A 27,948-nucleotide genomic window follows, 5' to 3' on the forward strand; every position below is an offset into this window, starting at 1 on the left:
AATGTATCATGCACACACAGAAAGGCTTCTTCCACTAATTAATTTGGTTTCTTGTCCAAACTTTTCAGTGAGTAACATGCTGGTTTATCCAGTTCCGGGATGGAATAGGAAAAAGTATGAGGACGCAATGATGAAGGTTTCCTCCCTGATCGTGCTGTAGGGTAATGAAGCAGAGAGGAGGAGCAGGAGAGAATGTTTTGAAAGAGATTGCCTAGGGCACAGCACACTACAGGTTGTGTGGGCTGGTACAAAGGGTGTATATAAAGTAGCAGAGAAAGTTTTCCTTCTGCACCTGGGCAGAGCAGCAGGAGAGCAGTGAGGTGGAAAACTCAAACCCAAAGGGCTTTGTTGGCAGGGAAAATGCCTCCCCAATCAGGTGCTACTGTGGGAAAGCCAGAACCTGATTCGGGAGTCGGACAGTTTTTCACCTGGGGGGAGATAGCACTCCGCTCTGGCAAGGGTAAATCCAAGGAAGACAAATGGCTAGTCATCAATAGGAAAGTCTATGATGTTAGTCAGTTCTTTCGGCGGCACCCTGGAGGAATGAGTGTCATCAGTCACTATGCGGGACAAGATGCCACGGTGAGAACCTATGGTGGGAGTTTGATCTGTTTGGAAGGAACCTAATCCTGTCTCAGGGCATAGGTGTACTGTATACGCATGGACCCAGGCTCATCTCCAGTAACCCTCTGGAGCAGATCTGGTAAAGGCCAGAAGAGCACTGCCAGTGCAGAGGCTATAGGCTATCTTAAGAAGTATGGACCACTTGTCTGACACAGTGTAAAGAAGCTTCACGTGAATATAACATTCATTTTGAAGTTTTCTAGGAATGTACAGAAAAAGGTTACTGTGTTTTAGAATGACAGGAACAAACAGAAAAGCCCATCTCAGGAGAAGAAGTCTGTTAAGGGAAGAAGTTGGGTTGTGTTTGGGCAAAAATGAGTGGCCTCAATGTAGCATTGGGGAAAGGCAGCAAACTGGCTATAGCTGTGCACATGGTCGGGCTCTTTAATTCCTACTGCTTTCTATGGGATTTATGCAGTGTGACCATATGTAAGATAATGTCCTTGGGCTTGAAGACCTATCCAAAACATGTTTACTCAAAAATGAGCAAGATTTGACTGACAACTCTTAGGCCCCTTCTATACAACTGTATAAAATCCACATTATCTGCTTTGAACGGGATTAAATGGCAGTGTAAACTAAGATAATCCCGTTCAAATCAGATAAAGTGGATTTTCTGCTTTGATAACCTGGATTATCTGGCAGTGTAGAATGAGCCTATAATATACTCAGTTTGGGTGTGTTTTCTTCATTCATGTATCGATTTTACTCACTTGGAGGAAAAAAAGATTTCAAGTTAGCATGAAATGAAAATTTTCAATGTTTTGAGTATTTGCATTGATACATACGCTTTAAACTGTAGATATGACTGTGTATTTCATTATACAGTTTCTTCTATTTCTGGGATATATTTACAAGAAATGCAGTATTATCATTTGTGGTGTTTTAGTAAGGCTGCTAGTACACCCATTCTGTGTACATGCATCCAGAGATCAAGAGTAATTTGCAGAAGGGATGTTACATTTCAAATTCATTTTACTTCAGCTGATGAGGAAATGACATTAATGTTAAAGTAATGATTTGTATCTGATCATCTCAGGTTGGATTGTTATTCTGTAAAAGAAACACAGTGTAACATGAGCTCTGAACTGAGTTTGGCAGATTAAAATTTATAGACGTGTAGGCATTCAATACTCTTTACTAGAAAAAAATTAACATAATCAAAATGGATTTGGCTGAATCTGATTTCAGTTTGTACTCATTTGCAAATGGCACTTTCAGCTTTGCATTTTGTCTGGAACCTCCTGCCTCTCTAGGAAGAAAACTCCAAAGGCACAGAAGTAGAATAAGATCACTTGCAGATGAAAGTGCAATAAATTTTCCCTACATACATACTCTCTGTGTTTTTTATATTCTATGTTTCTTCTCACCTAATCTGAGAAAGCATCACTCTGAGAACAGGGAAATACTTCTGAGGCTCGATCTATACTACCCTATATCCCAGGATTTGACCCAAGAGTATCTTCTTATCCCAAATTATCTGGCAGTATAGACTCATATAATCCAGTTCAAAGCAGATAACCTGAGATCAGATCCTGGAATACAGGGCAGTATAGAGTCAGTCTGAGCTTCTCTAATATTCTCTGCTATTTTGTTAAGAAGAAGAAAGTACTGTCTTTCAAGGGCACATCCACACTAATTGAAACCAATTTTTTGTGCATTTTCTTTCTGATTTTATATTGAGTTTTTAAAAACAAACTGGGGATCAGGTATAAAAAAGTCTCTGATTGTTTGAGAAGCTGATTCTGGGATAGACATGTATCTGCAAAATAAACTCAGGTTGAATCTACACTGCCCTATATCCCAGGATCTAATCCTAGATTATATGCTTATCCAAGATTATCTGGCAGTGGAGACTGAGTGCCTTTCTACAAATGCATTAAAACACAAGAGGAAGCAGGTTAAAAGGGGGTGTGTGCCTAAACAATGATTAGCAAAGTGCAAGAGGAATCGAGGAATCGAGTTACGGGCTGGAAAACTTGTGTTTAAAATTTGCCCTCTAAACCTGATTCTTCCTGAGAAATATGCACCTTTCCATGCCTGTGCATCCCAGCAGTCATGGAAAACATGTGCTTTCCTTCCCTCCCCCTTGTGCATTTCTGAAAAGCCTGAAACAGATGATCAGCTGTCAAACGGAGACATACGTGGCTCAGGGAAGCACTAGTGGAAAGCAAATACATCTCTCTTAAAATCTTTTACACTTTGTAATGTTAAACAGAGCTTGAATTCACAATTGGGGAAGACAGAGACCTGAGGGAAGATTTTTTTTAAAAAAAAACAACTTCCACCAGATGTCCCCTGTTTATCCTCTATCTTAATCCACTTTTTAAAAAAACCAGCTGTGAGGATGGCAGGGGACTATGCAGCGGGATTGACAGGTCTGTGTTTAGACTCCTTTTGAGGTCCCACATTTTAAAAACCCACTTCTTTGTCCTGCATTTTGGTGCTGTCTGGAAGTGCCCTGAGACCCCTTCTACACTGACATAGAATCCAGATTATCAAAGCCGATAATCCAAATTAAATGAATCTACTCTGCCATATAATCCAGTTCAAAGCAGATAATCTGGATTTTATATAGCAGTGTAGAAGAGGCCTTAGTTTGTGGACCCTTGCACTAAACCACACTCTCTCTTTACTATTCTCCTTCAAGGCATCACTAAGGCTGGATCTACACTGCCCTATCTGGCTGTATAGACTCATATAATCCAGTTCAAAGCAGATAATTTAGGATCAGATACTGGGATATAGGGCAGTGTAGATCCAGCCTAGGTTGCCTGTCTCAAACAAATGGGATACAACTATGTCACATTTCATCAGAACTGAGGTGAAGCATCCTGTAAAATTAAAATGAGCAACATCCATCTTGCAGCTATTGGGGATAGGCTTGCCAAGCTTCATACATTTCTGTGCCTCTTTGTAGAAGAGATAATTGCAATGGTGTTACTAGCAATGTTTTTGTTTGCATAACTGCTAAAGGTACAAGAATCCTGACCTGTATTTCAACTAGCAACCTTAGCTGTGTAGCTACACTGCATGCGGGAGCAATAAGGCTTTGTTCCCATAATAGTTTTGTTCTGGCAAATGAAAGCTTCATCTACACTGTCATATCAAATCCAGATTACAAATTATATCAATTTCTACACTGCCCTATAATCCAATTCAAAGCAGATAATCTGGATTTTGTAAAGCAGTGTAGATGGGGCCGAAGTTATTCTAACTTTCTAGCACTGCAGAGAATGAAACACTGAAACTTGTTCACACCTAGAACTCATCTCTTTACTGTGTTTATATTCTCCTGGAACTTTCTTTGCACTTTTTCTTTAGATGCCTACATTCTAATTCCAAATGCTCAATTAAAAATTAAGTTGTTTCAATACTAGAAATTTGGTGACTGAAGGAACATTTCATTGGGTGAGGATGATTTAGAATTTTTGAGTCAGGCAATGCCTTCATTATGTACTGGTACAGCTATGGCCAAAATCCAATATGGAATCCATTGGAGTTGGATTTTCTTTGTTCTGAAGCAACAGACCCCATGCCTTTGCAGTGCTGAATTAGATTGTCTCAGTAGTCTGTGGCTGGTTGGGAAGGATCCCCTGCCCCTGAATTGATGAAGATGTTTACATGCCTACATTGGGAAAAGATGGATGGTATGGAAAGAGATGTAGATAAAGGAGAAGTAGCATATTTTTGCGTGTACAAATGTGCCTTGTAGAAAAATGTGAATTTTTGTGTTATTATTTTGCAACCTAAATCAATTGATTTGGGGGGGGGGGGAGAGAGAGAGAGAGAGAGAGAGAGAGAGAGAGAGAGAGAGACCCAGAAAGAAGACACTGCCGCTGATAGAGCGGATGAAATCATGGGACTTGTGAAAATCAATGTAGGGCAGATTTTGTGGTTTTTATATGGCACTAATTGGAGGCACTGGGCATGAGAAAGACAGCTTTAAGGGAAGCCATTAATTAAGTAATGGTAATGGTGAAGCTAAAAGCATATGGCACCCAATGCATGCCACACTTGAGGAAGGTGATGATGATGATTGCTGCGACTTATCATTACCTATCTTCCCCTCCTTAATAAACAAGCAACAAAGGCTAATGACTAAACTGTTTCTAACAACCTGTTTTGGCACTGCAGCAGGGAAAATATGGCCAGTGCTGGATTTACCATTGTGGTTGAGTGTGCTTAAGAACAGGTCCCCATTGACCAAGGGGTCCCATTTTCCTGCCAAAAAAACTTTTTACGGTGATTTTGCTTATGTGGTGCAATTCTAAATTTGAAGGCATTCTGTTTCAGAGTGATTCCAGACATAATGATAGATTGATAGTTTATGGGAGTGTGTCACAAAGCAGGCAGTGTACACCTACCGGGTCCACCTCCTTCAGGGTTTCGTAACGTAACTAGCACAGGGCCTTATTTGTCCTAAATCTGGCATAGCAAGCAAAGGGATGTTTCTACCTTCCTAGGAACATCTATCCCACCACCCTTGACCTCACGTGCATACTTTTTTTAACCCCTGCAAAGAGGTTACACTGCTATTTTGTTCTTTCCTTCCTTGGTGGCTTTTCTGCAATAAAAAAACTCAGGTAACGGGAGGGAGTGCTGAGAATAGATGGCATCATTACTCATCAACAAATGAAGTCATCAGGAACCCTTTGAAATGGAGGGAGATGGGTTGGGATGGTTGCTCAATGAAATCTTGTTGGGAGTCATCCCTAAAGGCAGAGAAGAAGTGCCAGATCATACATAGCTGAGGGGACTTCTCAGGCTGGATCTACATGGCCATGTAATCAAGATTATCAAAACAGATAATCTGCATTATCTGCTTTGAACTGGATTATATGTGTCTACACTGCCATATAATCCAGTTCAAAACAGATAATATGAATTTTATATGGCAGTATAGACGGAGCCTCAATTTAATAATTATAATAATAGTAATAATAAACTTTTATTTATACTCCACCACCATCTTCCATAGAGACTCAGGGCAGCTTACAAATAGCACACAATGGTGACACAAAACATATAAAATACAGTATATCAACATTAAAACCAATAACACATTTAAAAGCAGGCATTTAAAATTAGCAAGAGTCATAGGGTCAAAATATGGCAAAGTATGGGTTAAAAATCCATGAAATCAAAGGATAGTAGGCTGGCTGCTATCTTAAACATTATCAAAGGCCTGTTGAAAGAGCCATGTTTTTAGTAGTTACTCACTTTGATGAAGGATGATGTCAGGCATAATGATGGAATCCAAAGTCTTCAATGTTTCCTATGCTGGTCTTCCACTATTTCTCAGAATGGGGAAAGTGCAATACAAGCTTTCTTGTCTTTGTGTCCTTTTTAAAGGCAAAAGAGTAGCTCTGCTGGAGTCATCCTTTGCACTAGTCTTCTGCCTTTTCCAGTAAGTGCATTTTTAAATGTGAACAACGATGCTTTGAGAATGTGAGCTATTCACCATCTTTCCCTGGGCTTTCATGGGAATAATGATGAATATGAGCAAAGCAGATGAGAAGGAAAACAATATCCACTATTTAGTGCCACTTATTTCTTCTTTCCTGTTTCACCTTCAGGTTTAAGTCTGAACTTTAAAGTAGTGCCGAATCCAGTTTTGAGGATAATGATCAGCACATTGGACACCTCCCAAAAAATGTGGGCAAAAACATACAAGGAATTTCCCATTCCCCATTTGCAACGATGATACCAGATCCATGGTTTGTAATAGGAATAGTACTTATGCCACTTCTCTGCTTAGGATCCCTAAAGAAGGAGGTCAACAGGCAACATTTTCTCCAGAGATGCCCTCTAAAATAATTCTTTCTATTGGTTCTCCCTCAGAATTACCCAGAAACCAATGAAGTCACGCCATCTCTATAGCCAGCATGAGCTTGCCCTGTTTTCATTCTTCTGCTTATTCTTACATTCCATTGTGCCATCTAGTTCTTAAATATTCCCAGTTTCAATTTATGAGTACAATTTATGAGTAAGTACAGCTAAAGTCTGGGTGCAAAAAATAAAATTTTAACATCAGACTGGCAGCATCTAGTTCAGTGGGACTGTGAATCCATCCCAGGTCCTGGGTTGAATTTTAGCAGAGTTATCCAATGTTTGAATGCTCACCCTCCAAGATATAGAATCATAGAATCATAAGGTTGGAAGAGACCTTGTGGGCCATCCAGTCCAACCTCCTGCCAAGAAGCAGGAAAATCACATTCAAAGCACCCCCGACAGGTGTCCATCCGGCCTCTGTTTCAAAGCCTCCAAAGAAGGAGCCTCCACCACACTTCGGGTAAAGAGTTCGACTGCTGAACAGCTTTCATAGTTCTTCCTAATGTTCTTCCCAATGCTAAGTTTTTTTCTAATGTTCAAGTGGAATCTCCTTTCCTGTAGTTTGAAGCCATTGTTCCTCATCCTAGTCTCCAGGGCAGCAGAAAATAAGCTTGCTCCCTCCTCCCTATGATTTCCCCTCACATCTTTATACAGGGCCCTCATCATGTCTCCTCTCAGCCTTCTCTTCTGCAGGCTATACATGCCCAACTCTTTAAGCTGTTCCTCATAGGGCTTGTTCTCCAAACCCTTGATTGTTTTAGTCCATATAAACCCTGGATAACTTCTTTAAAATTCACACTAAAATCCAGCAGAGATTAATCCCTAGGGAAATGGAGCCACCAAGCTGCACTGTTGCAGAGATATTGTGAATCAGAAAGGTTATGTGTGCCTTTGGTGGTGGTGAGCTGATAGTAATTGTGGGGAAATTGAGACTATAGCCACTTAGGGGGAGCAGATAGATAGGGAAGAACATAAAACATGGGAAAGAAGGGGGGAAAGAGAGTGAGAAGTAGCCAAAAAAAGTACAAAAATATCACTGATATTTCTTTAACCCCCAATAGGCTTGAGCCTGGATCCATTTTTAGCTTTTTCTTTTGGCCAGTCTGGCTTATTCCATTTGTTTGGGTGCCCATAATGGCAAGGGGCTAGCTGTCACAGATTCCCATTCAAAATGGGACCACTTGCCAGCCGATCTTGGCTCCTCTTCCCATATTCGGCACCACAGGTTGATCTTTTTGATTTTCCTTTATTTTCCTTTATTTTCTTGATTCTTTTCATTTAGTGGGACTGACTGGGAGTTGAGGACTTGTGAGGACGGGTGGGTGGGGTGCATGGGTGTATTTGGGGGCTTGGGAGAGTCACCCTTTTATCTTTTTTTTCTCCTTCCCTTCCTCTCCTTTAAATACTTCTAAAAGATTAAAATAATAATTATTAATCCCAGCAAACAAAAAACCCCCCTCATTTTCTGAAAACTACTACCACCTAGTTACCTCTCCTCTAAAGTAGAAAGTAGAAACAGCTTTAATCCAGAGACTGAAGTGTGCCCAGTGCCCACCCCAGACAGGGTCTGCAGTAGAGCAAAAAGAGGGGTTTTTAAAGGAAGCCTGCAGCCTATCTCCTCTAGAGTAGAAAGAAACAGGATTGTTGTATGTTTTCTGGGCTGTATGGCCATGTTCCAGAAGTATTCTCTCCTGATGTTTCGCCCACATCTATGGCAGGCATCCTCAGAGGTTGTGAAACAGCTTTAATGAAGCATTAAACCCAGTCTCCTTTACAGCTTTTGCTGACACCCAGGATCCCTTGAAGAAAAAAAAGGAACTGAAAGGGGAGCCTTGTAAGTTCCCCATTGCCGCCAATGGGCCAGATCTAGCTGCATTTTTTCAGTTATGGACGGAAAATGGCTATCCAGCTACCCACCCATTTTGGGGAGTCATGCAAAAACGGATATGGGGGTCTACAGAAATCCAGCCAGCAGAAATGGATTGAAGTTTAGCCAAAATGCACAAGCTTAACCACCAGTCCAAACTGTCCAAGAAACTACAATTTTAAAATAGCATACAGATACACATCATTGTATTTGTGCTGTACAAATTTGGAGGGCATGCCTTAGAAATTGTGTTCTTGCTTCTGGATCAACCAGGATGTTCCATGGGTTGCTTAAAGAAAATTTCCCCCTCTCACTGCCAAAGTCCATATCTTCAGCACACTGGTCTTCTTGGTTTCACACATGTTTTGTCTGTTTCTTAGGATGCTTTCACAGCTTTCCACAAGAATGAGAATCTAGTGAAGAAATATATGAATTCACTTCTAATTGGAGAACTGGCACCTGATCAATCTGGCTGTGAGCCCACCAAAAATGTAAGTTGAATTATTTCATCCCTTAAGTTGCCTACTTGGGAGAGGAGATGGAAGAGCAGGTTTTTGTGTGAAAGGCAAAATCCTGGGCTGAACCATTTTATTTAGTTCTGGAAATGTATTAGGTTGGGCCATTTGCTTAGAGATATCTTGTTCCTTGATTTTATTTGGTACATACCTGTGTTGCACCATTGGGGGAACCACAAGGTTCTACCAACAAAGCTAAATAGATACTATAGTGTGCATGGCCCTGTTCTAAATGACCTAACATGTACAACGTAGAGGTTCGGAAACGTCTGGCTGTAGGATCCCCATTGTTATGGCACAGCTTCCATCAGAATCTTTCAGTAATGAGTTCCCATGGAGGACTAAATATTACCTTACATTGCTCTAGATTAGAGGAAGAGCATTCCCATAACAATCACACTTTTTCCCCCCACCTCCTTTTCAAATGGAGCTGGAAGAAATAATTCTGCATCCAGCTGCCAAAAAAGACATTGGAAATAATTCATGGAATCATCTAGAAGATTGTGTAGTGATCTAGATGAACACTTGAATGTAATGATCCCTCTGCCTTGATCTTCAGTTCACTTACAGCCTAGCTACATCTGTTTACTCATACCCCTTTCTTTCCCCAGCAAGGAGCATCAGATTAACTTGTCACTAGTTACACTTGAGGCTAGGAGCCCCTGGTGGCACAGCAGGTTAAACTGCTGAGCTGCTGAACATGCTGACCAAAAGGTTGGCGCTTCAAATCCGGGGAGCAGAGTGAGCTCCTGTTGTTAGCCCCAGCTTCTGTCAACCTAGCAGTTCGAAAACATGCAAATGTGAGTAGATCAATAAGTACTGCTCTGGCAGGAAGGTAACGGTGCTCCATTCAATCATGCTGACCACATGGAGATTTCTACTGACAATGCCAGCTCTTCAGCTTAGAAATGGAAATGAGCAACAACCCCCAGAGTCAGACATGACTGGACTTAATGTCAAGGGAAAACCCTTACACTTACCCTTGAGGCTAGCAAATTCCTTCATCCATGAGTATATAAACTGCCCTAGGTATTATTTCTTTATGTCCTCCAAGCTGCAAAAAAAGCTGTTATTTGTATTCTCATCTTGCTGGTGAACTTCCCATAAACACCTGATGGTTGTGGGAAACAAGACCCTGTACCTGACAGTTATTTTCTCTGGTCCAGTCAGCATCTTTTAATGTTCTGAAGCAACATGAGTTATATCTCCCATGAAGATGCAGCTTATCGATTGTGATTTCTCCATAGGAAATGCTCATCCATGAGTTTCGTGAGCTACATGACACAGTGAAGAAGACAGGACTCCTGAAGACCAATTATCCTTTCTTCATCTTCATGTTTCTCCATGCTTTCTTGTTGGACATTGCCGCCTGGTTTATCATCTGGTACTTTGGGAACTCTTGGGTACCTTTCCTTGCCGGTATTGCAGCATTCACCATAGCACAGGTAATAGAGCTTTACACAGGGTGTAATAGTATTCCAAGTCTACTCTTCTACCCTCTCGTTCTTTAAAATATTCCCTCTAACCATTCAGTTTGTAGCAGTGAAATTTCAGTCTTTATTTATACACAAAATGTGTGACACTGGCTTGTATGTGTTCATCTTGAGTATGTACTGTCTGCACTGGCTTATATCCATGTTCTAGGGGGCCTTCCTTAACTAAACCAATGAGACTATTGAATACAAATAAAATATTAAGCTAAACACATGCACACACTATGGTTTCTACTGGATTTCCCAGTAGTTGTGGATCTATTGAATTAGTGATGAGTCAGTGATGATGAGTCATTCAGTGATGAGTCAACTCATATGCAAAGCCCATTTATCCAGTAGGCCAACCCAAATTGCAAATGTCAGTAGGATTCAGGCTATAGATAATAACACTGACGCTAATAAACTGAGTGCATAATGTAATCCACAGCATAGCCAAAGCAGCCTTAGAATTAACCACCCTGAATCCACTTCAGAGTGAGAAGGGCGGGATATAAATGCAGTAAATAAAATAAAATTGGAATTTGGAGCTGGGTACTTTGCATTCCCTTCAGAGTAGAACTACACTTAAGACATACTAGGCTACTTGAAGATGTCTTGCTATGCCTTATATGTTATGGGCATGCTATGTGAATTGCTTTTCTGTCTGTTTCAGCCTGCTATAATTGCTCTGTCATGCAAAGAAGGGGTGAGAAACTTCTCAGGGCTGGGAAATTCAGTACTGTGATCACAGTTTTTTTAATTAAAATTTCCTGTAACACCCTTGAAAACTAGATTTTCTGCTTTAAAGACCTAGGTTTGAAACTGATAAACACACCCAAAAATGTCTTATCAGTTTCAAAACACTCCCTTCACAACTTGATATAAAAGCAGAAGTTCTAGTTTTCAAGGGTGTGATGGATGGTGCCAACAATCTGTTGTCTCTGTCCTGACTGTAACATTAAAGCTGCAAGGAGTAGAGGCAATCAACATGGGACCTCTGCAGATATTTCTCTTTTATGGTTGCAGTAGGACCTGAAACCCTGCCATGCCAGTGTAGTTCCCATTCTACCACTCTATTTTTAATTACAGTAATTTTATTTCTGAATTTTACTTCTAATAACAGCACATATTAGTAAGACAGAAATAGACCATGATATGACAAAAATATTATCAGAAGAGGTTTTCTCAAAGATAGTTCAGTGATTTTTAGTATCAGAGGTGTCATTTGCGAAAACAGGCACTGACTGCACTATCTCAATAAACATGTCTGCCTTAGCTTCCTGCCTAAGAACTTTACACGTTTATTATTTTTCATTCATTGCCCCCATCCCACAGCTTCCCCCAATTTTAAATCTGCTCTCTCAGGGCTTTTCCACACAGCCCTATATCCCAGAATATCAAGGCAGAAAATCCCACATTATCTGCGTGTGGACTCAGATAACCCAGTGTGGGATTTCCTGCAGTGATATTCTGGGATATAGGGCTGTGTGGAAAGGCCCTCAGAATAACAATTTTTTATAATACTAATAAAATAGATATATTTATGATACAGATATTCACTTTTATTTGCAAAGATGGACAGTAATAATAGTATTCCATCATGAAAATGGGGTTGACATCCCCTGATGTAGACCTTAATGATTATGTAGGACGGTGAATACATAACAGTAATGAGAGTGTAACTACACACTCTTGACTGTTATATATTCACCATCCTTCATAACCATTAAGGTCTACATCAGGGGTGCCAACCCCATTTTCATTGAAGACCATATTGGTATCAGCCTTATGATTGCCTTCAAAGGAGCATTGAACCCATGAATGGAGAATCTGTGGATACAGAGGGCTAACTATATATATATTACATAGTGGTTGGTGCTCTTTATTTTTCACCTACTTTGATTTTCCAGATGTTATTGAATGACAACTTCCATCACTTTTGATTATATGTCTTGTGGACTTGGGATAATGAGAATTGCAACCAAACAGCACAGGAATTTGTCTTATTATGTTCAATATCTGTATCCCCAAATCTCTTTTAGTCATATATGAATTAAAGTTCAGTTTTGTTCACATGCTTTGCATTCTGATACTGCAATACTGAAACATTTTCATTTCATGCATTAGTTGCATCAACATTTTGATATGTAACATTCATGGGACAAGTATTGTTATAGTTCATGTTCAGACATGAACTGAGGCCATGGGCATGCCTATGGATGTGAGCTGATTTCCTACATCAATAATCAGGAGTGTGTTATTTTGCCCAGCAGTTCTCCTCCTTCTCTGCCAGTTGTCAAGTCTTAGAAAAGGCACCTACTGTTGCTGCTGCTACTCCTTACCAGCCCAGAGGGAAATAAGCAATTAAGATAGTGAAGAATCAGTTGGTCTGGGTTTAGGTGGGAGTGAGGGCTCGCTTACAGATGAAGTCCAGATGGAGTCTTTAAATACACTGGCAACTCAGAGCAGCTGATTCTTCATAGTCTGCATTGGTTCATCAGCAGGAAGCATGAACAACTGATAGGATGCATTCATAGAGGTTTTGGACAGAGCACAAAGACTGAGGGAATAACTCCCTCTGTCCCATCCCCCCAAAAATGACATTTTGTATGTCATGAACTGGATTCTGCCCATGGTTTTCTTCTTAATAGTTTCCTGAGAGTCATTCTTCATTTGCAAAGGTTTTTGAGTCACTACAAGACAAGAGCAGTCTGTATAGGATAGCAGCTCTTTGTGTACTTCCCAGATACTGACTGAGAATTTTTCAAACTCAGGGCCACACAACCATATAACCCAGAATATCAAGGCAGAAAATCCCACAATATCTGCTTTGAACTGGGTTATCTGAGTCCACACTGCCATATATTCCAGTTCAAAGCAGATAATGTATGACTTTATTCAGGAAGGGGCCTAAGTTGTTAGAGATAAAAACCTTCCTCTTGTGTTCTACCAATAGAAACAACGTCATGCATGAGGATGTGTGAGAGAATATTCTCTAGTAGAGTAAGGCCTGAATCCTGTTTCATCTGTTTCTTTTGTGCTTTTGTACCATTTCATCCATTTGGATGGCACGGAATGTTACAACCCTCTCCAGAATGAAAGAAGCAGTGAAACGAAAGAAAACGGGTAACTGTAGCTGTTTGGTCGGCTGATTTTCAGTGCTTGGCTGTAGGCCCTGGCTGGCTGGGCCTGCAGCCAAGCGCCAGGTGCTCGATGTTCATCAGCCTGCCTTGCAGGGCCTACGAGCATCGAGTGCTCAGCACTCAACTGTAGGCCCTGCAAGTCGGGCCTACAAGCCATCTGACACTCGATGCACATAGGCCTTGCCTGAGGGGCCTACAGTTGAACGCTCGATTGTAGGCCCTGCAAGCTGGGTCTACTAGCCATCGATCATTCAATGGCTCATAGGCCCGGCTCACAGGGCCTACAGCAAAGCGCCAGGCCTGCTTGGCTGTAGGCCTTGGCTGGCAGGCCTTGGCGCTTTGCAGCCCAAGGCCTGAAAAATCTTTTTTTTAACCTTGGCTGGAAAAGCTCATTTGTATAGGTGCCTGTTTCTGTAAGCACTGGACAGAAATGGAAACAGGGCCATATGGATGGTACAAATAGAAATGGGCAGTCATTCCATACAAATGCACAAGACTATTTTCCAGTGATATACTGTTTCAGGATGCCCTTCCCTTGGAAATCTGTTGACACTAACACTGGCTTTATTCTAGTGCCAAGAAAGAACATCAAGTTTTTTAATTAAAGAATTTAGAGCTTTTAAAAGTTTATCTAAAATTACAGGTGCAAAGTTCTAAAAGTTATGGACATTAAAAAGTATTCAATTATTTAATATATTGTAGAATGTTTAAAAAATTTTGGTGTTTGAAATCCTAAGTAGTTGAAATTCATTTTATTCTAAGCTGTGCAGAGATCTCATGATGTAGAGCTGCTCTGAGTCCCTGGACGAGGGAGAGAGGGCGGGATATGAAACAAAGCAAATAAATAAATAAATAAATAAATAAATAAATAAATAAATAAATAGAGCAAGAGAAAAATATATTGATACAATAAAATAAAAAATTGAACATATCACCTTGGGGTTTCTATTTTATATTCCAGAACCAGTATGGGTATCTTCAGCATGACCTTGGCCATGTTTCAGTCTTTCAGAAGCCCAAGTGGAATAGACTGGCTCACCTTGTCGTGGCGGGCGTACTTAAGGTAATGTTGAGATTGGTTCTTTTTTATATTTTGCTTGTACTTATATTATATAGCAAACCTATTGAAGCCAAACAAGTCTGGTAGAATTCCAAGACACAGTCATGTTAGTATGAAATATTGGTATGCAAAGGAAACTTGTAGCAATTTAGAGACTAAGAGAACAAAGTTGGTAGCATATACTTTCAGAGTCTATTTTCTCAGGTGCAAAAGGAAGTAGACTTGAGAACTTATCACACCAAACAGGCAAATCACAATTACAGCAGGACAAGCATCATTGCCTTTGACTGATTACATAGCACTCCTTTCACTCTGCTCTGCCTGTGGGAAGCAGTCTGGCAAACATAAATTATCTGTTTATGATCTCCTTTTGTTTTTTAAAAAATGATTTCCAATGATTTCCTACTGGAAGAGCAAGCAGCAAGCCCAAGGCAAAGAAGCTGTCATCCTACTCTAATTGCAATTTGCTGCCTCATGTTATCAACCTGTTACTCTACAAAAACTTTTGCTACCAATTTTGTTCTCTGTTAGTATCTAAGCACTGTGAAATCCCTTTGCAAGTCTGGTTCTGGTCAGAGAAAAGTTGGGAGGTTGCTTGCACCTTTCCACTGGGAAAGGCAAAAAAGAAACATAAGGCCCTTCCACATAGCCATAAAACTCAGAATATCAAAACAGATAATCCACAATATCTGCTTTGAACTGGATTATCTGAGTCCACACTGCCATATAATCCAGTTCAATGTGGATTTTATATAGCTGCGTGGAAGGGGCCATAGTGCATTGATAGGAAATCCAATATGGGTAGTGGAGGTGTCTTCCAGATCTCACCATCTTAGTTTAACGGTATTGAAATGATCTCTGGAGCTCGTAACATGGTGGTGGTAATAAGAATAGGGTGTGGAGGTTATGGCAACATTAGATAACTTTTTTAAAGCATCACACTTACTTCATTTACCTAAATTCATTTATGCTCAAAACTGATAAAGTAGGATAGGATGTCATCCTGACATTGCTGGCTGTAAGCTGAGGCAGAGGAAGGAGAAGTTGCTCGAACAACTCCAATTCCTAGCCCTTTCACTAGCTGCATGCTACCATGGCAGATGTGCCACCTTCAGCTCATTGAAGGAAATGTGGCATATAAATATATTGAAGTATTGTTCCACATTTAACAATGATAGCACCAATGCCCCTTTAACTACCGTGGTTCCATCCTATGAAATACTGGGATATGCAGTTTAGGGAGATGCATTTTGAATTCTCATCTAGAGAGCTCTAGTGACTCCCCATACTGCATACCACAATGTCCCATAGGATGTGATTGTGCTTTGAAATAGAATCATAGTTCTGTGCAGTGTAAAAGGGACTGAACAAATACATAAACAGATTACTGCATGAAGTGTGACAATTCAGTATGTGTACACATCTCTGCCAAATAGCTATGAAACAAAGTATCCTAAAATCCGTGGGATGCAAACAACTGAGTTGTAACACTTTAGAATTTGGAAGGATTGCTTTCTTTGACAACAACTCACAGAACCTAGAAAGCCAAGTTTGTGAACTGTTGCCCAGAAAACAAATGTTTTCATGATATTGCCCCAAATTATTCAACAGTTATCATTTATATATTTGGTATCAATAACACAGGAGCTCCCAGTGGCGCAGTGGGTTAAACCACTGAGCTGCTGAACTTGCTGACCAAAAGGTCGGTGGTTTGAATCTCGGGAGCAGAGTGAGCTCCTGCTGTCAGCTCCAGCTTCTGCCAACCTAGCAGTTCGAAAACATGTATATGTGAGTAGATAGGTACCGCTCTGGTGGGAAGGTAACAGCGCTCCATGCAGTCATGCCGGCCACATGACCTTGGAAGTATCTATGAACAATGCTGACTCTTTGGCTTAGAAATAGAGATGAGCACCAATCCTCAGAGTCAGACACCACTAGACTTAATGTCAGGGGAAACCTTTACCTTTACTATCAATAACAGAACTTTTCTTGCTGGCTGTGTTAATTGAGCATCCCAAATGAAATGGAAAACCACAGTTTGTTAACATCTAAAACTATGTGTGAGCTACCTGTGGGATGCATGAGACTCCCATGGTCCATTCTATGTATCACTCAAGCTGCTATTCAGGGCTTTTCCTAAACTGCATGCATACACCTTGAATCACAGCTGCTACTTTTGCTATGATTGTACTAACCAAAGAGGATAAATAGAAATAGCTCTTCCTATTCTGTACCATCACACTCTCACCAGCTCACCAAACACACTGTCAGGAGCAAGATTTAAATTATTTTCTCTGTCCAAACAGCTGGTATCAAGGAGGCACACAGTGATCTCAGGACATAGGTAGCGTTGGAGGTTTATCATCTCTAGCCATGCACACCGCAATAGGATAAGGTTGGAACTGTGTGCAACATACATGGCTATGTGAACACATATATGGAGGCAGTATATGAGTGTGTGGGGGACATATATGTGGTCCCTCTGTGTACACATACGCATGCATGTGCCACCTCCAACCCATTGCTCACGTGACCCTGGGGAGGGAGGTTCAAAATGCTTTATTACCTAGCTCAACATTAATAGAATCAACAGCAATTTCACATTCAGGTCCTCCATTGAAATGTTTTGTTGACTAATGGTCACTTTCAGGGTAGCAGAAAAAGGCCCTGGGGGAAGGAAATCATCTCCTGCATGTTTCTCAGTGCAGCCATTTATCAAGTTAATTTCAACAGAATTTTAAAAATTGATGTAGTTCAGTGGTTCCCAACCTTTTTTTTTTTGACCAGGGACCACTTGACCAGGGACCACTCTCCAACATTAGTACCAAAAGGCCTAAAAATCAGTTTTTGTTCAACTTTCAATTTGGTTTGGTTATTTCAGGTGCTGATTCAGAAAACTGCATTAGATTGACCACATCAGCTCTAGTTTCTGATACAGAACATATGTCATCCAGTAGTTGCCATCTGCTCATCTACAGAAAACCATATTTAATAATCTAGCATTGATGTGGTCTACCCAATGCAATATTTTGAATCAGCACCCCAAATAACACTAGGAACAGGCTTAAAAACAAAGACCCCAAGGAGCCCTTGCTTCCAGCCGCCATATGGAATGGCTCCGCTGGGGGGGGGGGGGGAGGAAGTAGGAGGAGAAGCAGCAGTCAGGAGGCTTATTGTCATTCTTTTCATGGGTAGTCTGCCTCTCCCCTCCTGAAATCCCCAGTGCCTCAGCACTATAAGAGGATTTCATGAGACCAGTCACCCTCGTTTCAACGGTGTAATAACAGTGAGGCCAGGGATCATATTTTAGTTCTTGGGGACCACTAGTGGTCCACAGACAACAGGTTGGGAACCACTGATGTAGATTTATTTGTCAAGAGTAAACATATGATATGGCTCTTCCAATATATAAAAGAAGAATCTGTGGTTTTATCAAACATGTATATGCAGGGTGGGCCACCCAGCTGGTGGAAGCATATGCATAACCAGCATCATGCCAAACCCAACTGCTTCCGCAAAGACCCGGACCTCAACATGCACCCGCTCCTGTTCAGCCTGGGGAAGACACTCTCTGTGGAGGTGAGTAAACTGGAAGTCCTAAATTATCTCAAGTCTTAGGAAAGGAAATATAGTAGATAAGAAGAATTTGTGCCTCTAATTAGGGTGAATGGCTCTATCTATTTTTGGCCTCTGTCAGTTCTTCATGCGTCCATTCATAAGTTTGCGGTATCCCATTTCTGCATTCATCTGTGACTTTTTTAGACAACTCACAACTATATTGATGTTCGGTTTTGAACATACTGTCTCACAAAGTATACCCTCAATGAAGGGTATACATTCTCCAGCATGAGCCATCTAGGCAACCGTAAGAGAAAATAAGTTAATGAACACAACTCCACAGCCCCATTTCCTATCATTTCCATTGCTGACCAATTAATACGGTAGCTTTTGGGTGAAGCTCTTTGGATTTCCTCCTCTTGTCATCTCTTTTGATTCATCATTGTCCACAATTTGCTGTGTTTTTGAAGTTTTGAACTGAACTGCTAACTATAAACACTATAAATTCAACCCAGAAATTCTTGCATTTCTGTTTTCCCTTTGCAGCTTGGGAAAAAAAAGAAGAAATATATGCCTTACCAGCACCAGCACAAATACTTCATTAGTGAGTATCTCTGCCATTTTGTACAACAATTTAAATTTAGCTGCTGCTTGCCACCACCCACAATGCCATGCTTATTGGTGGATCAGGACAATTGTGTGAGAGGTTGATGGTAGGAACACTTTGGTAAAAGCATAGGATCCTATGGCGGGCATTTATTTGCCAGGATGACTTGAGAAAGAAGATAGAAACCTTTCATTAAGACTAGATTGAAATTAAGGTAGTCTGCAGAGAAATGACTCACTTTTGTATTCTTTTTTATCATAGTCTTAGCCCCAATGACGTTCGTTGTTTTTGTCCAAGTGATTATATTCCGCTTTGCGATTCAGAGGAAAAAATGGTTGGTAAGTAATCAGCAAGCATGTCATTACACTGCTTTTGGGAGGTTGCTGTACAAATGTAATAGTGCTTAAAATTATAGAATTCTAAAGTTGGAAGAGACCTTGTGGGTCATCCAGTCCAACCCCCTGCTAAGAAGCAGGAAAATATGATTCAAAGCACCCCCGACAGATGGCCATCCAGCCTCTCCTTAAAAGCCTCCAAAGAAGGGGCCTCCACCACACTCTGGGGCAGAGAGTTCCACTGCTGAACAGCTCTCACAGTGAGGAAATTCTTCCAAATATTCAGGTGGAATCTCCTTTCCTGTAGTTTGAAGCCATTGCTCTGTGTCCTAATCTCCAGGGCAGCAGAAAACAAGCTTGCTCCCTCCTCCCTATGACTTCTCCTCACATATTTATACATGGTCATCATGTCTGCTACAAGCCTTCTTTTCTGTAGGCTAAAGATGCACAGCTCTTTAAGCTGCTCCTCATAGGGCTTGTTCTCCAGACCCTTGATCATTTTAGTTGCCCTCTTCTGAACACATTCAAGTTTCTCAACATCCTCTTTAAATTGTGGTGCCCAGAATTGGACACAGTCTTTCAGGTGTGGTCTGACCAATGCTTGACTGTGCGGTCAATGCTCATGGGCAGCCACTGGAGAGCCACTGGAAAAGTTTCTTATTCTGTCATTCCCATATCATCTACACAAAATGGAGAAACATTTAAATATGGGGGAAAGAGACAATGCGTTGAGTCACACAGTGAGGTATCAAAGCTTCAAAAGGCGACTTTTCTGGATTGCAGACTCCATGATCTTCAAGAATTCAATGAGCTGAAAAAGCAACTTTTCTAAGCACTACCCAGTTGTGGCCAGGATTAATGAATATAAAGATTGGGATATTGTTTTTAAAAACAAAAGCCTGCACACATGTTTACATTAACTTATCTCCATACCAGCTTAACTCCAGCCACCTCAACCAGATCTCTACTTTAAAGAAACATTCTAAGAAGGATATTTTCAGCAGGTATCCAGATTAAGAGCTTCCACATTTGTATTTCAAACACAGATTTGATCATCATTTATGTTCAAAGTTTGTGAATGTAGGTATATTCTGGTGAAGGAGGTATTTTCTCTTATTCTTAGCTACCATTATAGTGTTGTTTAGTTCACATCACTTTACTACCATCTAGTGGTAAGAAACAAATAATATTAATAGGGTAAAGGAAATCTATTTAACAGAGATCTCGTTTGCATTACTTGAATAATGTTAGTTTCACTACCATTTGTAGTGAATTTGTAGTTTGGTGAGGCACCAGAAAGATCGCTGGCTGGGAACTCTAAATCTACAAATCCCAGGATTTCTTGGGATTCAACCACGGCAGCTAAAGTAGAATAATTGTGCTGTAAGTGAGTAGTGTGAAGGAGACCAAGGTCTTGGTGATTTCAGATATTATTGTGCTCTCCCTCCATTTTATTTACACAATTTACACAAAGCCTATCACTTATTTGTTATCGGCCTGTGTGTTCCATTGAAAAATAAAGCAATTAAATAAAATAACCTGCAAGGGGAACTGAACTGCAGTTCCATTTTTCAGCAGTTGTATACATGGAAATGTACCATTGATGCAAATTGAGACCCTTCCAGTCAAGCCCTATATCCCAGGATCTAATCCCAGGTTTTCTGTTTGTCGCAGATTATCTAGCAGTGGGGACTCATATAATCCAGTTTAAAGCAGAAAACCTAGGATCAGATCCTGGGATATAGGGCCTTTTTGGAAGGCCCCTGAGAAGAGTTGTTCCAGCTGAGCAATTTCATGACTTGCAAGGCTATCAGCTACCAACCAAGTTAAAGTGTACAAGGAAGCAAGGAAAGATGTTCCAGAACACAGAAATGCCCAGTTGTAAGGTTATGGTTCATTTTGTGCAACCATTTCTTAAACATCATAATTCCTATATGCAAACATTTTCCTTCACCATGTGCATCATATACTTGGCAAATCTTGACTCAGAAGGGAACAGTTATAAACCATCAATGCTACAAAGCACACAGCTGAGTTATAAAATGCCAGAATCCTGTATCGCCTTTTACTTAGGCCCCTGCAACACTGCCCCTATATCCCAGGATCCGATCCCAGGTTATCTGCTTTGAATTGGATTATATGAGTCTCCACTGCCACATAATCTGGGATAAACAGATAATCTGGGATCAGATCCTGGAATATAGGGGCAGTGTTGAAGGGGCCTTAGTGTAACTTTAACCTTATGTAAGAGAAATCATGTTTCTCTTACATAAGGAAGGGGGGACTCTGTGAGTTTTAAATGCCATTTTAAGTGTATATATTAAATTTTGATCAGTTTTTACCTTAATACATACTGTACTATTTAATTGTTATTTAACTTTTGTATTGCACTTTTTAAACTATGACCAAAGTGCGGGATTGTTAGCTGCCTTGCGTCTCCATGGGGAGAAAGTCAGGGTATAAATAAAGTTAAGAATAATGCTAAGTGATTGGTGAAGATGCATATTGAGGCACCAGTGAGAGTGCCCAATGCATAGTGGTGCACAAAGCACATGGGGCATCCTGCTGGCTCTGATGCTCTGTTGTAATATAACAGCAGATCTCTAGGGATACAGACATGATTTTTTTGTGTGTGTCAGGAGTGACTTGAGAAACTTCAAGTCACTTCTGGTGTGAAAGAACTGTCTGTCTGCAAGAATGTTGCCCAGGAGACGCCCGGATGTTTGATGTTTTACCATCCTGTGGGAGGCTTCTCTCATGTCCCCGTGTGGGAAGCTGGAGCTGACAGACAGAAGCTCACCCCACTCCTCGGATTTGAACTGCCAACCTTTTGGTCAGCAGTCCTGCCAGCACAAGGGTTTAACCCATTGTGCCACTGGGGGCTCCTACAGACATGATGAAACCAACCAATTCTAATTCCCACATATGTAAGTCCACTAAGAAAGACATGACTCCCATTCAGGATTCTGGCACATGTATATAAAATCATGGACTTTGTAGTCACCATGATAACTATGTGCACTAATCTTCCATCCTTTTTTATTGCTTCAACATTGTTCTTTTTGGCAGGAGCTCCTTCTTGTTGTGCTGTACAATATTCGTGTCTGCCTCATGTACATTCCTCTGATGGGATTCAAGAGTTTCATGGCATTCTACTGGCTGGCCAGGTAATAATCACTATGCAAAACTTTATTCTGGGCTTCTGACGCTCATAAATTTAGGAGTACCAATTCAGTATGGGTGGCTCTCTGTATACATTTCGGGTTCATTAGGTCGTGAAAGATCACACCAATTGGAAAAAGCTCATGATGGCCTATAGAATCACCCAGATCCCATTTTTCACACACTAGGCCATGCTATGTGACTGATTGGACTTCAATTAGTTATCATCCACAGACCTCCAACCATAAAAAGCCAGGACTTAGATTTACTGAAAGTCTCAGCCACATAAAATAAATAGGCTAACAACTGATGCTTTCGGGTGTCAAGCCAGAATTTTGTACAATTCTAACTTCTCATTAATATGCCAACATCTTGGTGCTGGTGTGTGCAGGACAGTCACCAAACCAAAGCTCAAAGACTTTCGAGTTTGGCAAAACTTTGAAACTGTAGTTTAACAGAACCTCTGTGCTCTTAGCTATCCCAAATTATTCCTCCTAAAGTTATCAACACTGAGAACTTCCCTCTGTAAAAAGGTGGTAGATCTAATGAAGGCCTATGGGGCATTTCAATCTTCAGCCACATTGATAAGTATGGAAAAAGAGAAACAAGGTTGCAAAGGAAAGAAAGAAGAAGAAGGGAAATGACTGCGAGAATGTCTAGAGCAGTGGTTCCCAACCTGGGGTTCCCAGATGTTTTTGGCCTACAACTCCCAGAAATCCCAGCCAATTTACCAGCTGTTAGGATTTCTGGGAGTTGAAAGCCAAAAAATATCTGTGGACCCCAGGTTGAGAACCACTGGTCTAGAGAAAGTAAAAGTTTAGCAGGGAAGCATTTGTAATGGGAAGTTGAGGAGTTGGAGAAAAACCCTTTTTGTTCAAAAGCTTTGAAAGAATTAGCTCCTTTCAAATGGTCTTTGATATTTGCCCATTTCTGGCTGGATAGTGATGTGTTGTAATTTGCTTCCTTAGGTTTTTAGAAAGCACCTGGTTTCTCTGGATCTCACAAATGAACCACATCCCAATGAATATTGACTATGACCAGAATTTAGATTGGGTCTCTGCCCAGGTAAGAGAAAGTCTGATACTGCATAAGGAGAATCATCTTTAATTCAAATATATTTATTCATAAATATTTTAGGGCACATAGTTTCATAATAAAGAGCTAAGTTATATTACAATTGCTAAATTATTGCAATATACCGTAAGTCCTCCAGTAAAACCCAATGTAATGTCTAGTGGAAGTTGTTTATTTCAGTAGGTTTTGCTACTGTCCACAGTGTCATTGGTAATTTTAGGGGTGTATCTCTTGCAAATATGGGGGTTGAACTCTACTGAGTGCACAGCAAGACCAACATCCTATCTTATGGCTCCTCTTGCAAACCTATTGTCTTGGGGAATAAGTTCCACTAAAATCAGTAGGACTCATTTCTGAGTAGGGCATACATGGGATTTTTGAGGAGCAGACTTAAGTTAGTATGCTACAAGGTAAATTCTGAATACACACACACACACATATACAGTAGAGTCTCACTTATCCAACACTCGCTTATCCAACATTCTGGATTATCCAACGCATTTTTGTAGTCAATGTTTTCCATACATCATGATACGAGGGCTATCCAGAAAGTTCAGTACGTTTTGGAATTAAAAATAAACAAAGTATAGGAGAAAACATTTACCATATTCAGTTGAAAGCCAGACCCAAATACTAGTTTTCACCATAGTCCCCACTGAAATCTAGGTAGTTATCATAGCAATAAAAGTGTTTGAAAAGCCCTCCCCCCCCCCCCCCCAAGATTTCCGCCTGGCTTGCGTCCTGAACCAGGCTGTTTTCCCTTCCCTCAGCTGTCAAATGGTGCGCTCAGCTTTCCGATCACTCTTCCTGGATCGCTCTTTTGTTTTGCAGATGCTTGCAAAGAAGGTGCTCTTTTAAGGTTTTTCAAGAAGCACACCTTTCCTGTCCAAAAAACCTTCCTTTCAAGCATCTGCAAAACAAAAGAGCGATCGGAAAGCTGAGTGCACCATTTGACAGCTGAGCGAAGGGAAGCCAGCCTGGTTCAGGACGCAAGCCAGGCGGGAATCTTGGGGGGGGGGGGGGGGCTTTTCAAACACTTTTATCGCTATGATAACTACCTAGATTTCAGTGGGGACTATGGTGAAAACTAGTATTTGGGTCTGGCTTTCAACTGAATATGGTAAATGTTTTCTCCTATACTTTGTTTATTTTTAATTTCAAAACGTACTGAACTTTCTGGATAACCCTCGTATTTTGGTGCTAAATTCGTAAATACAGTAATTACTACATAGCATTACTGCGTATTAAACTACTTTTTCTGTCAAATTTGTTGTATAACATGATGTTTTGGTGCTTAATTTGTAAAATCAAAACCTAATTTGATGTTTAATAAGCTTTTCCTTAATCTCTCCTTATTATCCAACATATTCGCTTATCCAACATTCTGCCGGCCCGTTTATGTTGGATAAGTGAGACTCCACTGTGTGTGTGTGTGTGTGTGTGTGTGTGTGTGTGTGTATATATAAAATCTATGAAACAGTGGTGTAGAGCAGTGGTTCTCAACCTGTGGGTCCCTGGATGTTTTGGCCTTCAACTCCCAGAAATCCTAAAAGCTGGTAAACTGGCTGGGATTTCTGAGAGTTGTAGACCAAAACAACTGGGGACCTACAGGCTGAGAACCACTAGTGTAGAGCCTTAAAATTCCAGTGCTGACCTGAATTAAAAAGGCTGACATTCCAGTTTCTGTTCTTTCAAGGTCAGTTTATAATTATTTTCCCTTCTCCCACAAAAAAAGCTGTTTGGGAAAGCCACCTCACATTTCTTCATTTGCAAATTAATATTAGGGCCAGAAGTCTGGTAATTTATATGGAAGAGAACAGAACAAAATGGACCATACAAATACTGTAAAGTTCTGCAAACCCTATAACTATAAAAGCAGGAGGATCAATAACAGGAAATAGGGAGTGGCCCCCTTACCTGTGAAAGATATGTTCTTGAACTTCACATGGATAGGCATAAATGCAGATAGCTGTGAAGCCTATTGAAATGAAGGACTTATGCCCCCAAAATACCACAGAGTAGCCATAGAGGATCTAGAAAATGACAAGAGAGGACATAGTTTCTTGGAAATTAATTTTAAAAAATTGTGTCAGGAGCAACTTTGAGTCGCTTCTTGGACATTAATAAATGAAACCATAGATGCTGGTCCTGAAAATAAAGCGGTTGTACCCCTACCGTGAAGGGACCTGACAAGTATTTGTGAGAGTTTCACACAACAAGTGGGGTGCAACATCTGAAAATGCTCTCTCTCTTCAAGCCATAAGCCTAGGCAATGATAGCCATAACATAGGCAGCTCAGTCAAAGAGGAAAGAGTATTTCTCAGGTCAAGAACACAACTGAGGAAATCTAATGTCTGCTGGCAATGAGGAAATGACTGTGATTTCTTCTCCTTCCTTAGCTCGCAGCAACGTGTAATGTGGATCAATCCTGGTTCAATGACTGGTTGAGTGGGCACCTGAACTTCCAGATTGAGCATCAGTGAGTATGATATATATATATATATATAGAGAGAGAGAGAGAGAGAAAGAAGATGAATAAGTAGTTGAGATAGAATAAATTATTCAGCATAAATGAATACATCAAGGAAAGGCCTTCTTAGACATGAGAGATGTGGCCAAGGCTGGATGTTAGAGGGATGGGAGCTCTTTGACAGAAATCAAATGCTGCTGGATCAATGAAGGAGCCTTGTAATGTCAACTTGAAACATCATCTCTGCTTCTCTTTCTGCAGCCTTTTCCCAACCATGCCTCGACACAACTATTGGAAAGTGGCTCCTCTGGTGAAGTCTCTCTGTGCCAAGCATGGAATTAAGTACCAGTGCAAACCTTTACTCACGGCCTTTGCGGACATATTGCGGCAAGTATTTTTTAAATTCTTAAGTCCTAGTGGCATCAGGGAAAGATCAAAGAAGGATGAAAGAGAGAACACCCTGTAGTTTATATGAGACTGACAAGAGTCTGTTTTCCTTTCCTTCTGCAGGACTCTGAAGGAATCAGGGGAGTGCTGGCAGGATGCTTATTTCCACTAATAAGAAGCAGCTTCCAGAAAGAATCAGCATGCTGAGTGGTGTTGTCATAATGCTGAAAATGGATGGAATCCATTAGTATTTTTTAAATATGTATTCAGATTCATGTGGATGTTTCCTTTTTATTGCAACTCCCAGCAGCCCCACTCAGCATAGCCAGTGGAAAGGAATGGTGGGAGTTGCAGTCCAACAACATCTGGAGCCTCACAGTTATTAACCCCGGTCTAAAGCCTAGCAGAAAGGGGACAATGCTTCATATCCCACTAGACTCAGCACAACTGGCTTGGAAAATCATAAAGGGGTAGGGAGACTTCTATATAGGTCAACTCCAAGAAACAATTTGAGGAACTTATGGCAATTTTGATCTGCTACTTTTGTGTAGGATGTAATGCTGGATTCCCTCTGAAGGAATGTGGAATCCAGTAAAAATATGGTAAAGTGTTAATATGTACCCCCAAAACCTGCCCCAATTTTTGGTCAGCTCCAAAGGCTGTAGAGGCAAGGGAAGAGAAGGATATTGTATAGTGCTTGTGCTGTAAAGCCAACATCATAATGGAATTCAGTCCTTTTAAATTTTGGTACTGTTCCATTTTCTGGTTAGAAACCACAAGGGGGTGCTAGAGAGAGGATAGTTCATTTTATGGTGGGAAGTTGAAGAAGGAAAATAATTTCCCATTTGTGCTGGTTATTCCCCCTCCCCACTTTCCATTTCATAAACTAGGGTTGTTTCCACGACTGCGACATGGATGGGGGGAATAACAGGAAAACAGGGGGAAATGTTTTTTCTCCTTCAACCCACCCTCCACTCCAATAAAATAGACTATCCTTATCTTTCTAGTGCCTCCTAGTGGCCTCTGCCTGGATAATGGAACAGTACCTTAGATTTTAACTGCGAATATTATTATAATCATCATCGGCAGTACTTTTTGATGTGGATTTCTCGACAATAATTGCATATGTACATGCTTTATTTTTATTATCTTATTGAACATTTAATATGAATGTTGTAAATCACCTTGGATGAGTCATAAGTTGGAATAAACAAATCAGTGTATGTATTTACACCCTTTTCAATGTTTTACAAGGAACTGCAATTCAAAACAAAGATATCTGCTATTAAAAAAGTCACTGGATATTGTTCAGTTCAAATTACTATGAAGTACCTGAAGCCTAATATAGGCAGTCACCGGGTTACAAATAAGTTGAATTTGCATGTTAAGTCGGAACAGGTATATTTTTAAAGTGTTAACTCCAAACTTTTTTTTAAAGTTTTGGATAGAATAGGGAGGAATTAACACCCCTGCAAGGTTTATTTTGCTGCCTGTACCCCTGTTTAAAATATTTTACCCGGATTTCAAAAATTTTAGCTTGTGAAAACAAGGACTGGTGATAAAACGTCAGTGGAGACAACTTTTCCCCATGATAACTTTCAGGAATGAATTTCCCTTCCGGGGGGTAGATTTCCTCTCACCTCCTGTTGTCTCACCCGTTTGTAACTCGGAGTTTTATGTAAGTCAAATGTCTGTAACTGCCTGTACTCTGAAGGCACCAGATCCAATCTAATCTTGGAAGCTAACTATGGGGGTGGCAACATATTCTGCCGAGTTCACATTCCTGTTTATTGCCTTTCATGACATGTTACTACTGCATTGTATTCGTGTTTACTGTCA

At 40.6% G+C, this 27,948-nt stretch overlaps 1 protein-coding gene across 1 annotated transcript; it reads left to right on the top strand.

The window, feature by feature from the left end:
- Positions 1 to 273: 273 nt before the first annotated feature.
- On the top strand, positions 274 to 27,411 carry LOC100555937 (acyl-CoA (8-3)-desaturase). Its single transcript, XM_003224141.4, has 12 exons — positions 274 to 582; positions 8,707 to 8,817; positions 10,089 to 10,286; positions 14,418 to 14,519; positions 17,967 to 18,095; positions 18,621 to 18,678; positions 18,943 to 19,019; positions 22,086 to 22,183; positions 23,147 to 23,243; positions 25,652 to 25,731; positions 25,984 to 26,109; positions 26,233 to 27,411. The coding sequence occupies exons 1-12, from the start codon at positions 361 to 363 to the stop codon at positions 26,279 to 26,281; spliced, it is 1,347 nt and encodes a 448-aa protein (XP_003224189.1). The 5' UTR covers positions 274 to 360; the 3' UTR covers positions 26,282 to 27,411.
- Positions 27,412 to 27,948: the final 537 nt, after the last annotated feature.

This window comes from Anolis carolinensis, chromosome 1 (genome assembly GCF_035594765.1).
Source record: "Anolis carolinensis isolate JA03-04 chromosome 1, rAnoCar3.1.pri, whole genome shotgun sequence".
Taxonomy (NCBI): domain Eukaryota; kingdom Metazoa; phylum Chordata; class Lepidosauria; order Squamata; family Dactyloidae; genus Anolis; species Anolis carolinensis.

Excerpts from the sequence above, each read along its gene's own strand:
- LOC100555937 (XM_003224141.4), top strand. The coding sequence starts at position 361 with ATGCCTCCCCAATCAGGTGCTACTGTGGGAAAGCCAGAACCTGATTCG. Across the intron at positions 18,679-18,942 it reads CCAGCACAAATACTTCATTA|TCTTAGCCCCAATGACGTTC; the intron begins GTGAGTATCTCT and ends TTTTTATCATAG. Across the intron at positions 22,184-23,146 it reads GCATTCTACTGGCTGGCCAG|GTTTTTAGAAAGCACCTGGT; the intron begins GTAATAATCACT and ends TTGCTTCCTTAG.